Genomic DNA, 17441 nt, shown 5'->3' with positions numbered 1-17441 from the left:
GGTCAATCATCAAAATGTGTTCAGGAAATAATTAATCAGTAGTTTAGAGTAAGCCACCCTAGGTCACAGCTACATCTCATAGCACCCTGGCCTTTTCAATAACAACCCCCCAAAAATTCAAGATGGAAATCATAAATTCTTATAAAAACAAAAAAACATTTGAAGTCTTAAGTTCATGTATTTAAATTAATTTAATGATAAAAAAAAATAATCTATCAATCTAGCCTACTAGTTGAAATACTACAATGATAAAAAACAGAAAGTACCGGTTACATTGCATTTCCCTTGTATGCAGAGGTCCTCATCCACGCCAAACCCTAAGCCTGTCCAATCGATCCTTCACATTCTAGAGAGAGTGTCAACCATCACCATCCATTCAGGCCACATTAAAACATTCACACATGAAAGAACAGACAACAGTGCACAGCTCTCCTCAAAATAAGCATGTCATTATGGACAGATAAAAAATGCTATGAATCCATCATAAGGAACATGTACTGTATGTGACTACGCTCCATGTGTCCAAAAAGGTTTGTTTCAATTGAAGCAAAAGATCCCAAGACAATGTTTACAAAGGTTTGCATTGCTTTCTTCCCCAGGTTATTCCCCCAGGCAATGTTGAAGACTATGTGAAAACCATTGACCTATCATGAATATGCCACGTCCCACGACCCATGCTATGACATTTGCTTTGCCAGAAGTACAGTACAGTTGTTTAACTGTAGTCCTTATCTAAGGCTGATAGAGCTGGGGCTAACCATCCATTCAAACATCACCACCCTTAGCCTTGTCGTCAGAAACCAGAAGCATCCTGTTTTCAGGGGAAAAGCAGAGAAGAGCCGAAGGCTGAAAACCAAATACTTCCGGTTTCATCCGACCCCACTACGTTAGGTTAAAACACCAACTGACATTGAAACAAAAGTGTCAAGCTAATGCAAACAGAACATCATAAGAAAGAGTGCCTTGCAAAAGTATTCAGACCTCTTGAAATTCTTCACATTTGATTGTGTTACAAAGTATTATAATTGATTGAATTGTCATTTTTTGTCAACAATCTACACAAAATACTCTGTCAAAGCGAAAGAAAAAAATAATATATTTTTTATTAATAAACATTTTAAAACATATAGTTGTTGCATAAGTATTCAGTTCCCTGAGTCCATACATGTTAGAAACACCTTTGGCAGCAATTACAGCTGTGAGTCTGCTTGTGTAAGTCTAAAGCCTTGTTCACACTGTAGGCCTTAATGCTCAAATCAGTTTTGGACTACTGTACTGACTGTCCAAACAGCAAGTTACAAGTGACCAAGTCAGATGTGTAGGTTCAGACAGCAGACATTTGCTGACAAGGCTACACTTTTTTAGCTAGCCACAGCAGTCAAATAGCTAGCAAAGTAGCTATTTAGCTTTCTAGCACATTCACTAATTTGTTTGTAAACAATTACCAAGCTAGTTAGCTACCACATGTGCTTGTCAAACTGTCAACAGAGTAGCAAGCAACAAGATAAGCCGAATAACAGTCTAAAAACCACTTGAGGGTAAATAAATCAGATTGGACTGTACAGACATGGCCAAGAATCAGATTTGTATCGGACTTCAAACTACCTACGAAGGTGGTTTGAAATGTGACTTGAAATTGCCGATTCCATGTGCTTTTTGGCTGTTCAGACTGCAGGAAAAAGATTAAAATTGGATATGGAAATAAATATGATTGAGTCACTTCAAACTGCCAATGTGAACACGGCTTAAGGGGTTTGCACACCTGAATTGTGCAATATTTGCCTATTAATCTTTTCAAAATTCTTCAAGCTCTGTCAAGATGTTGGGGATCAAGGCTGGACAGCAATTTTCAAGTCTTGCCATAATATTTCCACCATGCTTGAAAATAAGGAGGCAGTTACTCAGTGATGTGTTGTATTTGCCCCAAACATAGGGATTAGAATTTAGGCCCAAAAAGTGTATTCCTTTGCCATGTTTTTTTGCAGTATTACTTTAGTGCCTTGTTGCATACAAGACACATGTTTTGGAATAGTTTTATTTAGTATATTTGTGTTCTTCTCACTGTCATTTAGGTCATTATTGTAGAGTCACTACAATGTTGTTGATCCGTCCTCAGTTCTCTCCCATCACAGCCATTGTACTCTGTAACCGTTTTAAAATAACCAAATGACCTCATGGTGACATCCCTGAGCAGTTTAATTCCGGTCCTGCAGCTCAGTTCAGAAGGACGACCATCTTTGAAGAGTCTGGGTGGTTTAATACACTGCATCATTATTAACTAGACCATGCTAAAAGATATTCAATGTCTGACTTGTTATTGTTGCCCATCTACCAACCACTGCCCTTTTTAAGAGGCCTTCGAAAAGCTCCCTGGTCTTTGTAGTTGAATCTGTGATTGAAATTCAATACTTGACTGAGGGACCTCACAGATGTACAGTGCATTCGGAAAGTATTCAGACCCCTTACCCTTTTCCACATTTTGTTACCTTACAGCCTTGTTGTAAAATGTATTACATTTCTATTTCTCCTCATCAATCTACACACAATACAACAAAGTCAAAGCGGTTTTTTGAAATTTTAGCAAATGTATAAAACAAAACTACAGAAATACCTAATTTACATAAGTATTCAGACCCTTTGCTATGAGACTCAAAATGGAGCTCAGGTGCATCCTGTTTCCATTAATCATCCTTGAGATGTTTCTACAACTTCATTGGAGTCCACCTGTGGTAAATTCAATTGATTGGACATATATATAAGCTGTATATAATGTATATATATATGTATATATATATAAGCTGACCTGTATATAAGGTCACACAGTTGACAGTGCATGTCAGAGCAAAAACCAAGCCACGAGGTCGAAGGAATTGTCCGTAGAGCACCGAGACAAGATTGTGGCGAGGCACAGATCTGGGGAAGGCTCCCAAAACATTTCTGCAGCATTGAAGGTCCCCAAGAACACAGTGGCCTCCATTATTCTTAAATGGAAGAAGTTTGGAAACAAGATTCTCTGGTCTGATGAAAGCCAGAATTAACACTTTGGCCTGAATGCCAAGCGTCACGTCTGGAGGAAACCTGGCACCATCCCTACGGTGAAGCATGGTGGTGGCAGCATTATGCTGTGGGGATGTTTTTCAGCGGCAGGGACTGGTAGACTAGTCAGGATCGAGGGAAAGGAACGGAGTAATGTACAGAGAGATCCTTGATGAAAACCTGCTCCAGAGTGCTCAGGACCTCAGACTGGGGCGCAGGTTCCCCTTCCAACAGAACAACAACCCTAAGCACACAGATAAGACAACTGGGAGTGGTTTTGTGACAAGTCTTTGAGTGGCAAAGCCAGAGCCCGGACTTGAATCCGATCTAACATCTCTGCAGCCCTCGAAATAGCTGTGCATCCAACCTGACAGAGCTTGAGAGGATCTGCAGAGAAGAATGTGAGAAAATCCCCAAATACAGGTGTGCCAAACTTGTAGACTACAAGACTATACGCAAGAAGACTAGGCTGTTATCGCTGCCAAAGGTGCTTCAACAAAGTACTGAGTAAAGGGTCTAAATACTTACGTAAAATGTTTTTTTTTGTTTGTAATAAATTTCCCAAAAATTCTAAACCTGTTTTTGCTTTGTCATTATGGGGTATTGTGTGTAGATTGACGAAGAACAAAAATATATTTAATCCATTTTAGATTGAGGCTGTAACGTAGCAAAATGTGGAGTCAAGGGGTCTGAATCCTTTCCGAATACACTGTATGTAAGGGGGACAAAGCAAGGGTTAGTCATTTAAAATAATGTCAATCCATATTATTTCACACAGTAAGTCCATGTAACTTTTTATGTGATTTGATAAGCAAAATTTTACTCCTTAACTAATTTAAGGGCTGAAGACTTATGCAAAGACTTTATTTCGGATATGTTTTATTAATTAAAAGAAATCCACTTTGACAGAGTATTTTGTGCATATTGTTGACAAAATTACAATTAAATCCATTTTCATCCCACTTTGTAACAAAATGTGATATAATCAAGGGGGTCTGGATACTTTTGCAAGGCACTGTATAGCCTATAAGACATGTGTACAGCCTATACATAGGACATTGCTGACATATTGCTGTGAGTCATTCATTTATCTCAAGTGTTACAGCAAAAGCAGATGTGCTGAACCAAAGTTACAGACAACGAGTGCTGTAAATTTGAATGTACAACTTTACAAAAGGTGAATGCAGTTTGTCAAATATTTTAGTTGTCTCTATGGATGATTATTGACTTTATGGCTTGTTTGAATACAAATTCACATTTGCAATTTAATAATACCAGAACAACTGGTCTACAGTACCAGTCAAAAGTTTGTACACACCTACTCATTCAAGGGTTTCCTTATTTTTTTTACTATTTTCTACATTGTAGAATAATAGCGAAGACATCAAACCTTGAGAGAAAGTCAAGAGTGTGCAAAGCTATCATCAAGGCAAAGGGTGGCTACTTTGAAGAATCTCAAATATGAAATATATTTTGATTTAACACTTTTTTGGTTACTACATGATTCAATATATGTTATTTCATAGTTTTGATGTCTTCACTATTATTCTACAATGTAGAAAAACCCTGGAATGAGTAGGTGTGTCCAAACATTTGACTGGTAGTGTATGTCCTGTTAGTGTAACAAATAATTTAAGTATTTGGTTTGATTGTAAAGCTGTACACGTAGGGCTAAATTAATTGCCTGGCAATGAGTTGCCTGGAAATCCTTCACGTTGTCTGGGTCAGCCAGGCCACTAAATGAATGCCACCATACTTAAACTAACATTCAGTATGAAAATGTATGGCATTTATCCAAATCAAATACTTCAATAATATGGTTTGCCTAGTTGAATCCTACACCAACAAAACAAGAGAACAAATAATTGTGCAGGCTGTTTGTTCCAAGAGCTGAAGTTCGAGTCATTCCGCCTGGTTGCAACTCTTGCTGGCATTTGACAGTTAATTGTCTTTTACCTGACCTAACGTAAGTGCGTCCTATTCAAAAATAAGATGGGCATCTTGAATGCTGCTTGAAATCTCTCACTCCCTCCCCTCTCACTCCATATAAAATAGAACATAGTAACTTCTGCAAAGTTCTTTTTGATGGTCTGCTGGTAAGCTGTGCATTTATTCTTGTGATGTTGTTAGGAAAATAGTAAAACATTTTCTGTCGGGTCACTCCGTAACTTTCCTCATCATACACTATGGTAAGCCATGAGGAACAACATCAGTCAACTAAAGATGTATGAACTATGCTTTTCGTATGATCTGAAAGGGCGGTAATTTGACTTGAGATCCATCTGACACAACCTGGACGTTCGTGTAAATCCTTCCTTGATCTCAATGGTAGACTTCTATTTTTTTTTTTAGTTAAGCACATAGATCTCAAGTCAGAATAATGCCAAAAGTGAGACCTCTACCATACCTGCTTCTTTATATGAAACAAATAAAATATTCTCAAGCAGCATTACCTGATCATGAACTGGTAATGATTAAACATTTCTCTCATGCCATGTCCAAAATGTACAACAATGCAATTATTAGTTTTAAACAAAATTGATGCAGTATCTACACAGAGATTATCCAAAATGGGACCTTACTTGGGGCCTGCTCACCATAGTATCTCATGTCCTCTTTTCATAGAGGCCTTATAAGCTTAATATGGTTCCATTCACAATATTACATTACCCATAGCTGAAGGCTTGCAGTATACAGCTCATGTACTCGTGATTACCCCAAAACTACACCGCAAACATCAGATTTTTGTTCTTTGACTGCAGCTCCAGAAGCATATCGCAAAGGCTGAAATCAATAGCCATTTTATTACTTGTTTACATTTCACATGCCAATGTTGCATGCGTTTGAGCTGGGTTTGACAGACAAAACGTACAGGCGACGATTGCTGTGTAATTTCGGGGTCATAGACACTTAAACGGGCGACTGCTGATTGGTCCAGCCGAATCACTCCCATTGACCTGTATCCTTGAAACCTGACCCTAGGCAACAGTGACTAAGGTCTGAATTTAATGACCGACTCTTTTGGCATAGAGAAACTACATCACTGCCTACGTCGATAAGGGTAAAATATACATTCTGGGGACTCTCCCAACAAATCAAGAAGCAGATATGACAGAACGCCGTGATTTTGCAGGCAATAACTTTGCAGTGGTTTTAGTTAAGGTAGTTGATGCAAATTATCCACTTGCGTAATTCACTCATTAAAAATAACCTCCGTGATCATTTTGCATTTTATTCAAGCAGATAAAGTAGTGACTTAGGCAGTAACATAGTTCCTCTATGACAAGAGTCCATCATTGAAACCACCCTAGTCACTGTGTTGCCTAGGGTTGGGTTTTCGAGACTAATTGACCTGTGTGACGACGGCTCGGTGCGTGTCAAGTCAAACACCTTTAAAAAGACACTAGAATCCCTTTCTGTACCTTTCCTATACAAAGTAGAAACCCATTAAATGAACACAAAAAGTCAAACGGGACACACAGAGACAGAAAAAAAAAACAACGGAAACGTGGCTTTAGTTTTTGTTTTTCCAGTTCCCTCCTCAGACTCCTCCTCCTATACCTTCTGCACCTGTGGCTGCGGCGCCCTGCGTCCTGCCTTCATGCGGATGCGGGCGTAGACGCGCAGGAAGAGGGCGAGGAAGACCACGGCCATGCCGAAGCCCCCCACCATTGTGACGGCGTGGCCATACAGGAAACAGGATAGCAGGATGGCGATGGCCTGCCGAAGGGTCATGATGATGGTGAAGATGGCGGCGCCGAACTGTGCGATGGTGTAGAAGATGAAGAGCTGGCCGCATGCTGAGCACACCGACAACAGCACGGCATGGAATGCAAACTCCGAATGTCGCGTCATGAAGGCCAGCGAGTCGAAGAAGGCGCCCTGTTCCAGCAGCGAGCCAACGGTGAAGAGGCAGGAGAAGAGGTTGACGCCGAACATCATCTGTACCGACGACATCTTGCACTTGAACAGGTTGTCCTGCCAGTTGGACGTGAAGCTGTCGAAGACGATGTAGCCGACCAAGATGACCACGCCGCTGAACGTTGTGACCGTAGACGGGTGCTTACCGGTCGTACTCGTCAACAAGAACATGCTGACGCCCAGAGAGATTAGAGCCGCCGTCAGGTACTCCCAGTACTCGTAGCTCTTGTGCGACACAATCTTACCCATTAGCATGACAGGGATCACTTTAGAGGCCTTAGCCAGCACCTGGGTGGGGAAGCTGATGTACTTGAGGGCCTCGTACTGGCACCAGCTGCTGAGGACGTTGGAGAGCGAGGCGAACGAGTATTTATACATGGGCGCACCGTGGCGAGGCTGCTTGAACAGGAGACACCACAGGCCAGACACAGTCAGCGCCAGGATGCGGTTCATGAACACCAGGAACTGGGAGTCCTTGAAGCGCTCGCCCTCCTCCTCGGGGGTGGAGGCCCCATACGAGCGTGTCATCACCCTCTCCTGTAGGACACCCCATGTCAGGTAGGATGTCTGGAGAGAAAACAAGATAACATAGATAAGGAGACTAAACTGTATGACGTACATGAGATATAATTGTGAATATGTTGGTATCGCTGTTTAGCCTTTTACACTTGTGGGAAATGGCCTATATGGACAGTAGTGTTGCACGGTACACCGGTACCATGGTAATATCATGGTACCAAAACATCATAATAACAACATTTTAGAATACCGTAGTATCGTTTCATATGATACAACCAAATTTTCGTGCCCTACTAATCTAAAGAACCTGCTGGCGCCTGTAATAAAATGTTTATAAAGTCAGCTACATTTAAGCAACAGCCACTAGTCTCTTGTATGCGCAGGTCCCATAATATCTACTTCACTTTCATGCGCATATCACGTGTGGCAGCTATAACCAGCCAGCCACATACCCTACCTGCCCTCACTCACCTGCTTCTCGCTAATTATTGGTTTGATAAACAACGTTGTTCAGTCATGTTACCTAGCTAGCGAACAACTTGGTAACCTGGTAGGTCTAGGCAAATTTGATTGACACAGGAAGAAAGGAAAAGGGTCTGCTACTCATGAGATGTGTTTCAAAGGTAAGATTCATATAGGCCTAATGCAAGCCTAAACTATATCAATACATCTCTCTTTCTGGTGCTCCTTAAATTTGGTTAGGTGCCTAATCAAATAAAGCTTTATTTATATAGCACATTTCAGATATGAATGCAAAACAATGTGCCTCACAGAAAAAAACGAATAAACAATGAAATATTTACCTCACAAGAAACACAAGAGGATAAACAAAAAAAATATTTAAAACTGAAAGACTAACGTTTTAAAAGTTGGAAGCAGTGTGTGTGTGTTTGTGGGATAGAGGGAGACAGGAAGGGAGGGAGTGTGTGTCTGTGTTAACTGAAGAGTAAAGAAGGTTTCATGCAGTGTTTTCCCTTACTGCTACAATGACATGGAGATCATTATGCAAGTATAGTTGAAGTCGGAAGTTTACATACACTTAGGTTGGAGTCATTAAAACTTGTTTTTTAACCACTCCACAAATTTCTTGTTAACAAACGATAGCTTTGGCAAGTCGGTTAGGACATCTACTTTGTGCATGACAAGTAATTTTCCAAACAATTGTTTACAGACAGATTATTTCACCTATAATTCACTGTATCACAATTACAGTGGGGCAGAAGTTTACATACACTAAATTAAACAGCGTGGAAAATTCCAGAAAATTATGTCATGGCTTTAGAAGCTTCTGATAGGCTAATTGATATCATTTGAGTCAATTGGAGGTGTACCTGTGGATGTATTTCCTGGCCTACCTTCAAATTCAGTGCCTCTTTGCCTGACATCATGGGAAAAAACAAAAGAAATCAGCCAAGACCTTAAAAGAAATGTTGTAGACTTCCACAAGTCTGGTTCATCCTTGGGAGCAATTTCCAAACGCCTGAAGGTACCACGTTCATCTGTACAAACAATAGTACGCAAGTATAAACACCATGGGACTACCGTTCAGGAAGGAGACACGTTCTGTCTCCTAGAGATGAACATACTTTGGTGCGAAAAAATGCAAATCAATCCCAGGACAACAGCAAAGGACCTTGTGAAGATGCTGGAGGAAACAGGTACAAAGGTATCTATATCCACAGTAAAACGAGTCCTATATCACCATAACCTGAAAGGCCGCTCAGCAAGGAAGAAGCAAGCCACTGCTCCAAAAACCGCCATGAAAAAATCCAGAATATGGTTAGCAACTGCACATGGGGACAAAGATCGTACTTTTTGGAGAAATGTCTTCTGGTCTGATGAAACAAAAATAGAACTGTTTGGCCATAATGACCATCGTTATATTTGGAGGAAAAAGGGGGAGGCTTGCAAGCCAAAGAACACCATCCCAACCGTGAAGCACGGGGGTGGCAGCATCATGTTGTGGGGGTGCTTTGATGCAGGAGGGTCTAGGTGCACTTCACAAAATTGATGGCATCATGAGGGAGGAAAATTATGTGGATATCTTGAAGCAACATCTCAAGACATCAGTCAGGAAGTTAAACCTTGGTCGCAAATGAGTCTTCCAAATGGACAATGACCCCAAGCATACTTCCAAAGTTGTGGCAAAATGGCTTAAGGACAACAAAGTCAAGGTATTGGAGTGGCCATCACAAAGCCCTGACCTCAATCCCATATAAAATTTGTGGGCAGAACTGAAAAAGCGTGTGCGAGCAAGGAGGCCTTACAAACCTGACTCCAGTTACACCAGCTCTGTCAGGAGGAATGGGCCAAAATTCACCCAACTTATTGTGGGAAGCTTGTGGAAGGCTACCCGAAACGTTTGACCCAAGTTCAACAATTTAAAGGCAATGCTACCAAATACTAATTGAGTGTATGTAAACTTCTGACCCACTGGGAATGTGATGAAAGAAATAAAACTGAAATAAATCATTCTCTCTACTATTATTCAGACATTTCACATTCTTAAAATAAAGTGGTGATCCTAACTGACCTAAAACAGGGAATTTTTTACGAGGATTAAAATGTCAGGAATTGTGAAAAACTGAGTTTAAATGTATTTGGCTAAGGTGTATGTAAACTTCCGACTTTAAATGTAGGTACTCCTATAGGGTTAATTTAGAGTTATTAATGTAACTTTAGATGTTCTACAAACGTTGGCCTACATGTTTTGATTTTTAATACATTGTAAGGCTGCATGATATGACTAATGATGATTTGAAAAAAGTAGCATGAAAGGCATGAGCCCTGCTTTCTTTTTTTGTTCAGGGTGTACACTCTTCCTCAGTCTCTCATTCATAATTTGACAAGCACTTGATAATGCCTCGAATTTCCCGGCGGCATCCCCTTTGTGTGGCCGTAATGCCCCCTAAAAAAATCAATGCCTTTTGCAGCCAGTGGCCGTTGTGCCCTTAGGCTGAATATAATAATTAAAATTCACTTCTCCCTGAGTGCTACGTGCTCCGAAGCACCTCTCACTCACATGACTCTCCATCACGTGATCGGGTCTCTCTCACAGGCTACAAGTGAAGACGCAACTGCGTTCGTCCTTATCCAATTCCGAGGTGCATATTGAAGATATTGGAAGAACTGTCCACATTTACTTTTTGTCAGCCAACAAGATGAGTAGGCCTAACAAACAGCAAAAGCACTAGTCTATGTCAATCTACTGTCCCCCATATTACAAAAGTGGAACTATTCTATTCTGTGTGAAAAATAAATATTCCAAACAAATGAATACAACCACTACCATCAAAAAACCTTTTTACGCAATGAGGCTGACACAGATCAGAACGTTTAGCTTAAAATGTTTCTTCACATTATAAGCGCACCAATGCGCACAAAGCAGTAGGTTATAAGTGCTAATGTTCCATTAACAGGAAAACACCATTATCAAAAGTGGCCGCAAATGCGATTATGCATGTAATGCTTTTATTATAAAGATGCATTTTTAATGGTGAAAATGATCTTCCCCAAACTTGAAACTCACCGCTGCTTATGTATGCCAGTTAGGCTCTCACCCATTGTAAAGCGGATTAATGTGCTTAATTTGAAGAAGTTATTTGTACACTTTAGTTGTGATACAAACCTTATCAAAACATATAGGTCAATGGGCTAGGCTACGAGGTGTGCGACTATGATTAGAAAGTCACAAAAAAAAAGACATTGTCTTACCCTGGGCGTCATTCACAAGTGATAATATATAATTCACAAGTGATAGGCTAATATTGTCAGCCACCAGACTATTCTTGATGAAATCTTGTCTTTACATATACTAAATAATATATGTGGGAAATTTGTTTTGCTTTAGAATGGACTATTATCATTTCCCCAAAAATACATGTCATCTATGCACTTAAATTGCGAATGCTTTTCCTGTTGTTCATTTACATGCCAGCCTGGTAGGTTATACTCCTGTCGTTAAGAGAAGCAATGTGCTTAATATTAGGAAAGTTGAGAAATAAATATAGTAGGCCTAGCCTATAGAAAGCTTAATAGAGGCCATCAAAACTTTGTTCTCACACAATTGCATAGCCTATAGAAATGTTGCGCAACATGAGCTCATGGGCTCTCTTGAAGTGTTTGATTTGCATTGATGTCAGTGATTATTTAACCTTTATTTAACTAGGCAAGTCAGTTAAGAACAAATTATTATTTACAATGACGGCCTACCCCGGCCAAACCCGGACGATGCTGGGCCAATTGTGCGCCGCCCCATGGGACTCCCAATCACGGCCGGATGTGATGCAGCCTTAACCAGGGACTGCAGTGACGCGTCTTGCACTGAGATGCAGTGCCTTAGACCGCTGCGCCACTCGGGACACCAGAGTGCTGAGTACCAGGCAGTTATCAAGTTTGGTAGGCTACTAATGACCATCAGCAGCATCAGAGCTTGGAGAAGCCCAATTACTGTGACTAAACGGTCACGTGGAATTTGACTGCCTTCCTAAATTGTGACTGCCGGTTTGGTGGTAATACAGTCACAGTAACAGCCCTAGTCATGCGTGCATTCAGGTGCATGTTCCGCAGTGAATATTCTTCATAATATACAAACATATGCTCATTCTGTTCAGAACAACCCAGGGTATGCTGCCATGTCATCTTTTAACTGTTCATCAAACATAGTGATCATAAACGTTGACAGTATATGACATGAGTTTTATGAAATGGAAATGTGAAGTGCACATTTGGACTCGCTTGTATGAGATCAAAGCAGTATTTATTATAATCATCAACATCTCACCATTTATTTCCCGTTACTGTACAGCCACTGCATTCCAATTTATGTGCTTATCAGTGCCCAAATCTGCAATTTTCAACCCATATACAGTATTGAGTGCAAAGAGCTACAACTAGAAAATCTACCCAATCAAAATGTAATACATTTTATTTATATAGCCCCTTTAACTACTTTACCTGAAGTCCCGCAGCGCAGAAGACTAACTTGAAGGCTTGTCTGGCCGACGAGCCCGAGTCAGCGTCATTTCTCGGAGCTATGGACACGTCGTCCAGGAGACCAGTCTTCGATTCACTACCAAACACACAGGCCTTTATGACAGGATAGCAAATGCCACGACCTGGGAGGGGAAAACACTGGTCAGGAAGATATTTTAAGGTCCAGAACACATCAACCATTCACTGATTCATCAAAACAAAACACAATGATCATGTTAACATAGAGAAACTGTGAATTGCAACTTGAAGGATACACCGAGCTTTAACGGACAGAATTCAGAATTAATGTGGAGAAAAATTGTAGGTCTATTTGTGTGCGTATCATTCTGCGTGTGTGCCAGCCAGGTATATGCGTGCAGAGTGTGCATTATCACCAGTCTGTAGAACATCCACACCTGTTTCGAGGTAGTTGATCCTCTTGAAGTAGCCAATGAGAAAGTAGCCAGGTATGATGATGGTGGCGTAGCCCAGCACGTTGAGGAAGAAGCGGAACAACCACACGTCGTGCCAGTCCTGTAGCAACGAAGACTCTTTGTCAGCCGCCAGCGTAGACGGGAGGATCAGCACCAGGCCAGGCCAAAGCCTTCAGCACATACAGGATAAAAGTACTAGTATTAGTACCGGAGGCATGGCAGGTAAGTTCTGTAATAGACTGGTTAACTATAATAAACTCTCAGAAGCATGTTTTTCCCCACATGGTTTTAGAGTGATGGATTGAAATACTGCAGACGCTTCTCTGATGAGATACTAAAACTTAGATTCTAGTATTTATTTACAACTTTAGACTTTAGTAGATTATGTGACTTGGGTGGGACATATTGGAAGATGGGGGACAGTGTAATTTAAAGCATAATTAACACATAACACCCATTGGCCTGAAAGCAGAGTAAAGAGAAGAGATGATCCATTTCTACACAACAGCCCCGTATTAGTCCAGGTAACACAACCTATTTCCACCTGTCATGTTCACACTGATCCTTTACACTAGCATCCTTTTCCAGATGCCACTAATTTACCTGCACACACCAATAGCTCTCCTCTCCGTTACCCATCTGGGGAGGGAGGGGATGACCTAATCAGGCCGTGTGAAAGGTGTGCTCCCTCCCTGGCTGCTGTGGCACAGTAGTGGATCACTTTCACTGGGAGGGAGGGCCCCCACCTCCTCCTTCACCCCAGAGGCCTGCCTACCTCTGCCTGCATGCCTGACTGGCTCACACAAACAGAGGCTCTTTGTGTGAGCCTCTACCCCCCGGCCAGACCAGCCAGTCAGGCCACAGAAGCAGCAACAGGAGGAGAAGCCGCCACTGTAGCATCGCCCAGTGCAACCTGGGCTTTGAACAAGCAGCTCATTACATGGCACTGCTACCAACACTCCAGCCGCAGCTGGAAAAATTTCTGTATTTAGGCTTTGTGCCGCAGTTGCTGGGATTCCATCTACTTATCGCATGGGTCATCTTTGAAAGTTACACAATTGGAAAGAGGGCCGTGTTGCTTTTACAGTACCAGTCAAACGTTTGGACAAACCTACTCATTCAAGGGTTTTTCTATATTTTTACTATGTTCTATGCTGTAGAATAATAGTGAAGACTTCAAAACTATGAAATAACACATTTGAAATCATGTAGTAACCAAACGTGTTAAATCAAAATATATTGCCTTTATGACAGCTTTGCACACTCTTGGCATTCTCTCAACCAGCTTCATGAGGAATGCTTTTCCAACCGTCTTGAATTCCCATACATGCTGAGCACTTGTTGGCTGCTTTTCCTTCACTCTGCGGTCCAACTCATTCATCCCAAACCATCTCAATTGGGTTGAGGTTGGGTGATTGTGGAGGCCAGGTCATCTGATGCAGCACCATCACTCTCCTTCTTGGTCAAATAGCACGTACACAGCCAGGAGGTGTGTTTTGGGTCATTGTCCTGTTGAAAAACAAATGATAGCCCCACTAAGCACAAACCAGATGGGATGGTGTATCGCTGCAGAATGCTGTGGTAGCCATGCTGGTTAAAAGTGTGCCTTCAATTCTAAATAAATCACAGCGTCACCAGCAAAGCACCCTCACACCACCTACTCCATGCTTCACAGTGGGAACCATCAGACCAAAGGACAGATTTCCACCAGTCTAATGTCCATTGCTCGTGTTTCTTGGCCCAAACAAGTCTCTTCTTATTGGTGTCCTTTAGTAGTGGTTTCTTTGCAGCAATTCGATCATGGAGGCTGGATTCACAGTTGATGTTGAGATGTGTCTGTTACATGAACTCTGTGAAGCATTTACTTGGGCTGCAATCTGAGGTGCAGTTAACTATAATGAACGTATCCTCTGCAGCAGAGGTAACTCTGGGTCTTTCGCTGATGGTCCTCATGAGAGCCAGTTTCATCATAATGCTTGGTTTTTGCGACTGCACTTTAAGAAACTTAAAAGTTCTTGACCTTCATGTCTTAAAGTAATGATGGACTGTTATTTCTCTTTGCTAATTTGAGCTGTTCTTGCCATAACATGGACTTAGTATTTTACCAAATAGGGCTATCTTCTGTATAACGCCCCTACCTTCTCACAACACAACTGATTGGCTCAAACGCATTAAGGAAAGAAATTCCACAACTTAAATTTTAATAAGGCACACCTGTTAATTTAAATGTATTCCAGGTGACTACATCATGCAGCTGGTTGAGAGAATGCCAAGAGTGTGCAAAGCTGACATCAAAGCAAAGGGTGGATACTTTGAAGAAATTCAAATATATATTTTGATTTGTTAAACACCTTTTTGGTTAATACATGATTCCATGTGTTATTTCATAGTTTTGATGTCTTCACTAGTTTTTTTACAATGTAGAAAATAGTCAAAATAAAGAAAAACCCTGGAATGAGTAGGTGTGTCCAAACTTTTGACTGGTACTGTAGGTACACTGCAACAGTTAGCCTAGGCCTAATTGTTGGAATGATTAGGAATGGATTGATTGAAAAAGCTTAATCTGAGAAAATCTAGCCATTAAAGAACCTGTGATTCACTTTGTTCCAGGATGCTCAAAAATGCAGTGGGGGAATTTCTTGAAGGGACACCTTCCTTCTATAAATAAAGACTTATGGGACAAGACTTATCTTCGGATAACATCAGATGACTTCAAAAAAGGATAGAAAAATGCATTGTTACTAAATATACATTGCATAATTGATTCTCAGATGTGGAGGGAAAAATAGCTGGTTCAAGAGCTAAAATAGAACTGCTGGGTTGAGGTTTTCCTTTGAAGCTTACTAGGTCTTATGCATGTTGCCATGATAAAGATGGTATGGAAAAAGTTGCCCAAGTTGTAGGAAACCTATTGTATTCTTAATAAAAAAATATAAACACAACATGTAAAGTGTTGGTTCCATGTTTCATGACCTGAAATAAAAGATCCCATAAATTTTAAATTTGCACAAAAAGCATATTTCTCTCAAATTTGGTGCAGAATTTTTTTCACATCCCTGTTAGTGAACATTTTCTCCTTTGCCAAGATAATCCATCCACCTGACAGGTGTGGCATATCTAGAAGCTGATTAAACAGCATGATCATTACACAGGTGCACCTTGTGCTGGGGACAATAAAAGGCCACTAACATTTGCAGCTTTGTCACACAACGCCATATATGTCTCAAGTTGAGGGAGTGAGCAATTGGCATGCTGACTGCAGGAATGTCCACCAGAGCCAGATCATTTAATGTTGATTTCTCTACTATAAGCCGCCTTCAATTAAGTTTTAGAGAATTTGGTAGTATGCCCAACTGCAGACCCTGTGTACCCACGCCAGCCCTCCACATCTGGCTTCTTCACCTGCAGGATCGTCTGAGACCAGCACCCGAACAGCTGATAAAATGTAGGAGTATTTCCGTCTGTAGTAAATCAATTTTGGGGGGGAAAAACTCATTCTGATTTCCCAGGCCCACCCATAACTGCGCCCCTTCCCAGTTGTAAATCCATAGATTAGGGCCTAATGAATTTATTTAATTTGACTGATTTCCTTATGAACTAACTCAGTAAAACCGTTAATTGTTATGTTGCATTTATATTTTTGGTTAGTATAGTTGTAGCGGATGGCTTATTTAACATCAAACAGTGACATTGCATCCCTTACACACTTATAGGACTTGAGACTAGTATGTTGGCCTGGACCCATAAATGACTAAACTGTACATGTTATTTTCTTCTTCACATACCTGACAGGGCTGGTTCACATGACACAATATTAACCTAGAAAATCTGAACTGTCTACATTCATCAAATTGTAGTAATACAGCAAGCACTGATGGACTAAAAGCTGAAACGTATGAACAATTCACGACAACATGTCAGATACATTTAGCAATGGCTAGGTTCTTTCTGCATTTATTCATATGGACCTAAGCTAACCTGTTCAGTGTAACTAGTCTACAATCTGTGACAAGGAAAACAATACTATTTACAGACACATACATAACTTTGATAACTTGTAATGACTATGATTTGGGAATTTCAATCTGGGCTGTGTCAAATTTCAATACACAACACACATTCTCTACATTTCAAGGCAAGTTAGCTAACTAGCCAAACCATATCGTCGAGTACAGTCTGACAGCTGTTTACATGGGCACGCTCACATTGACAACTGGCAGTTAGCTGTGCTAAATATAATTTTTCTTGCTTTACTTTGGGTTTAAAGTGAATGCAATTCCAAATGAATGGTTTGAGGCATCCACACAATGTGTTCCTACCTCCATAAAAAAGATGGCATTTTCCACCCACCAACACTTATTCTGGTCTAACACCTGGCGTTGCGAACACCCCGAACTCAACCACTTTAGCTACAATGAAGCGTTTACGCAAATTAACTGAGGATATCCTTAATGTAAAAGCTAATTTCTTTCGGGCTGGCTGTTTCCTTTCCCGGTGCCTTCACAGCTTATCAATTGCCTATGTGTTCACTTCCATAAAGAATCCCCTTCAGTGGAA

The 17441-nt window shown here is 40.8% G+C and overlaps 1 protein-coding gene across 1 annotated transcript; it reads right to left on the bottom strand.

Annotated features, from left to right (window-relative positions):
• Positions 1-5115: 5115 nt before the first annotated feature.
• LOC139583212 (adenosine 3'-phospho 5'-phosphosulfate transporter 1-like) lies at positions 5116-17437 on the bottom strand. The gene is made up of 4 exons (XM_071414045.1): positions 17204-17437; positions 12867-13054; positions 12433-12593; positions 5116-7524 (listed from the first exon to the last, which is right to left on the bottom strand). The coding sequence occupies exons 1-4, from the start codon at positions 17221-17223 to the stop codon at positions 6592-6594; spliced, it is 1302 nt and encodes a 433-aa protein (XP_071270146.1). The 5' UTR covers positions 17224-17437; the 3' UTR covers positions 5116-6591.
• Positions 17438-17441: the final 4 nt, after the last annotated feature.

This window comes from Salvelinus alpinus, chromosome 8 (genome assembly GCF_045679555.1).
Source record: "Salvelinus alpinus chromosome 8, SLU_Salpinus.1, whole genome shotgun sequence".
NCBI classification, from domain to species: Eukaryota; Metazoa; Chordata; class Actinopteri; order Salmoniformes; family Salmonidae; genus Salvelinus; species Salvelinus alpinus.
The sequence above is the reverse complement of the archived record's forward strand: the minus strand, read 5'-3'. Positions and strand labels throughout refer to the sequence as shown.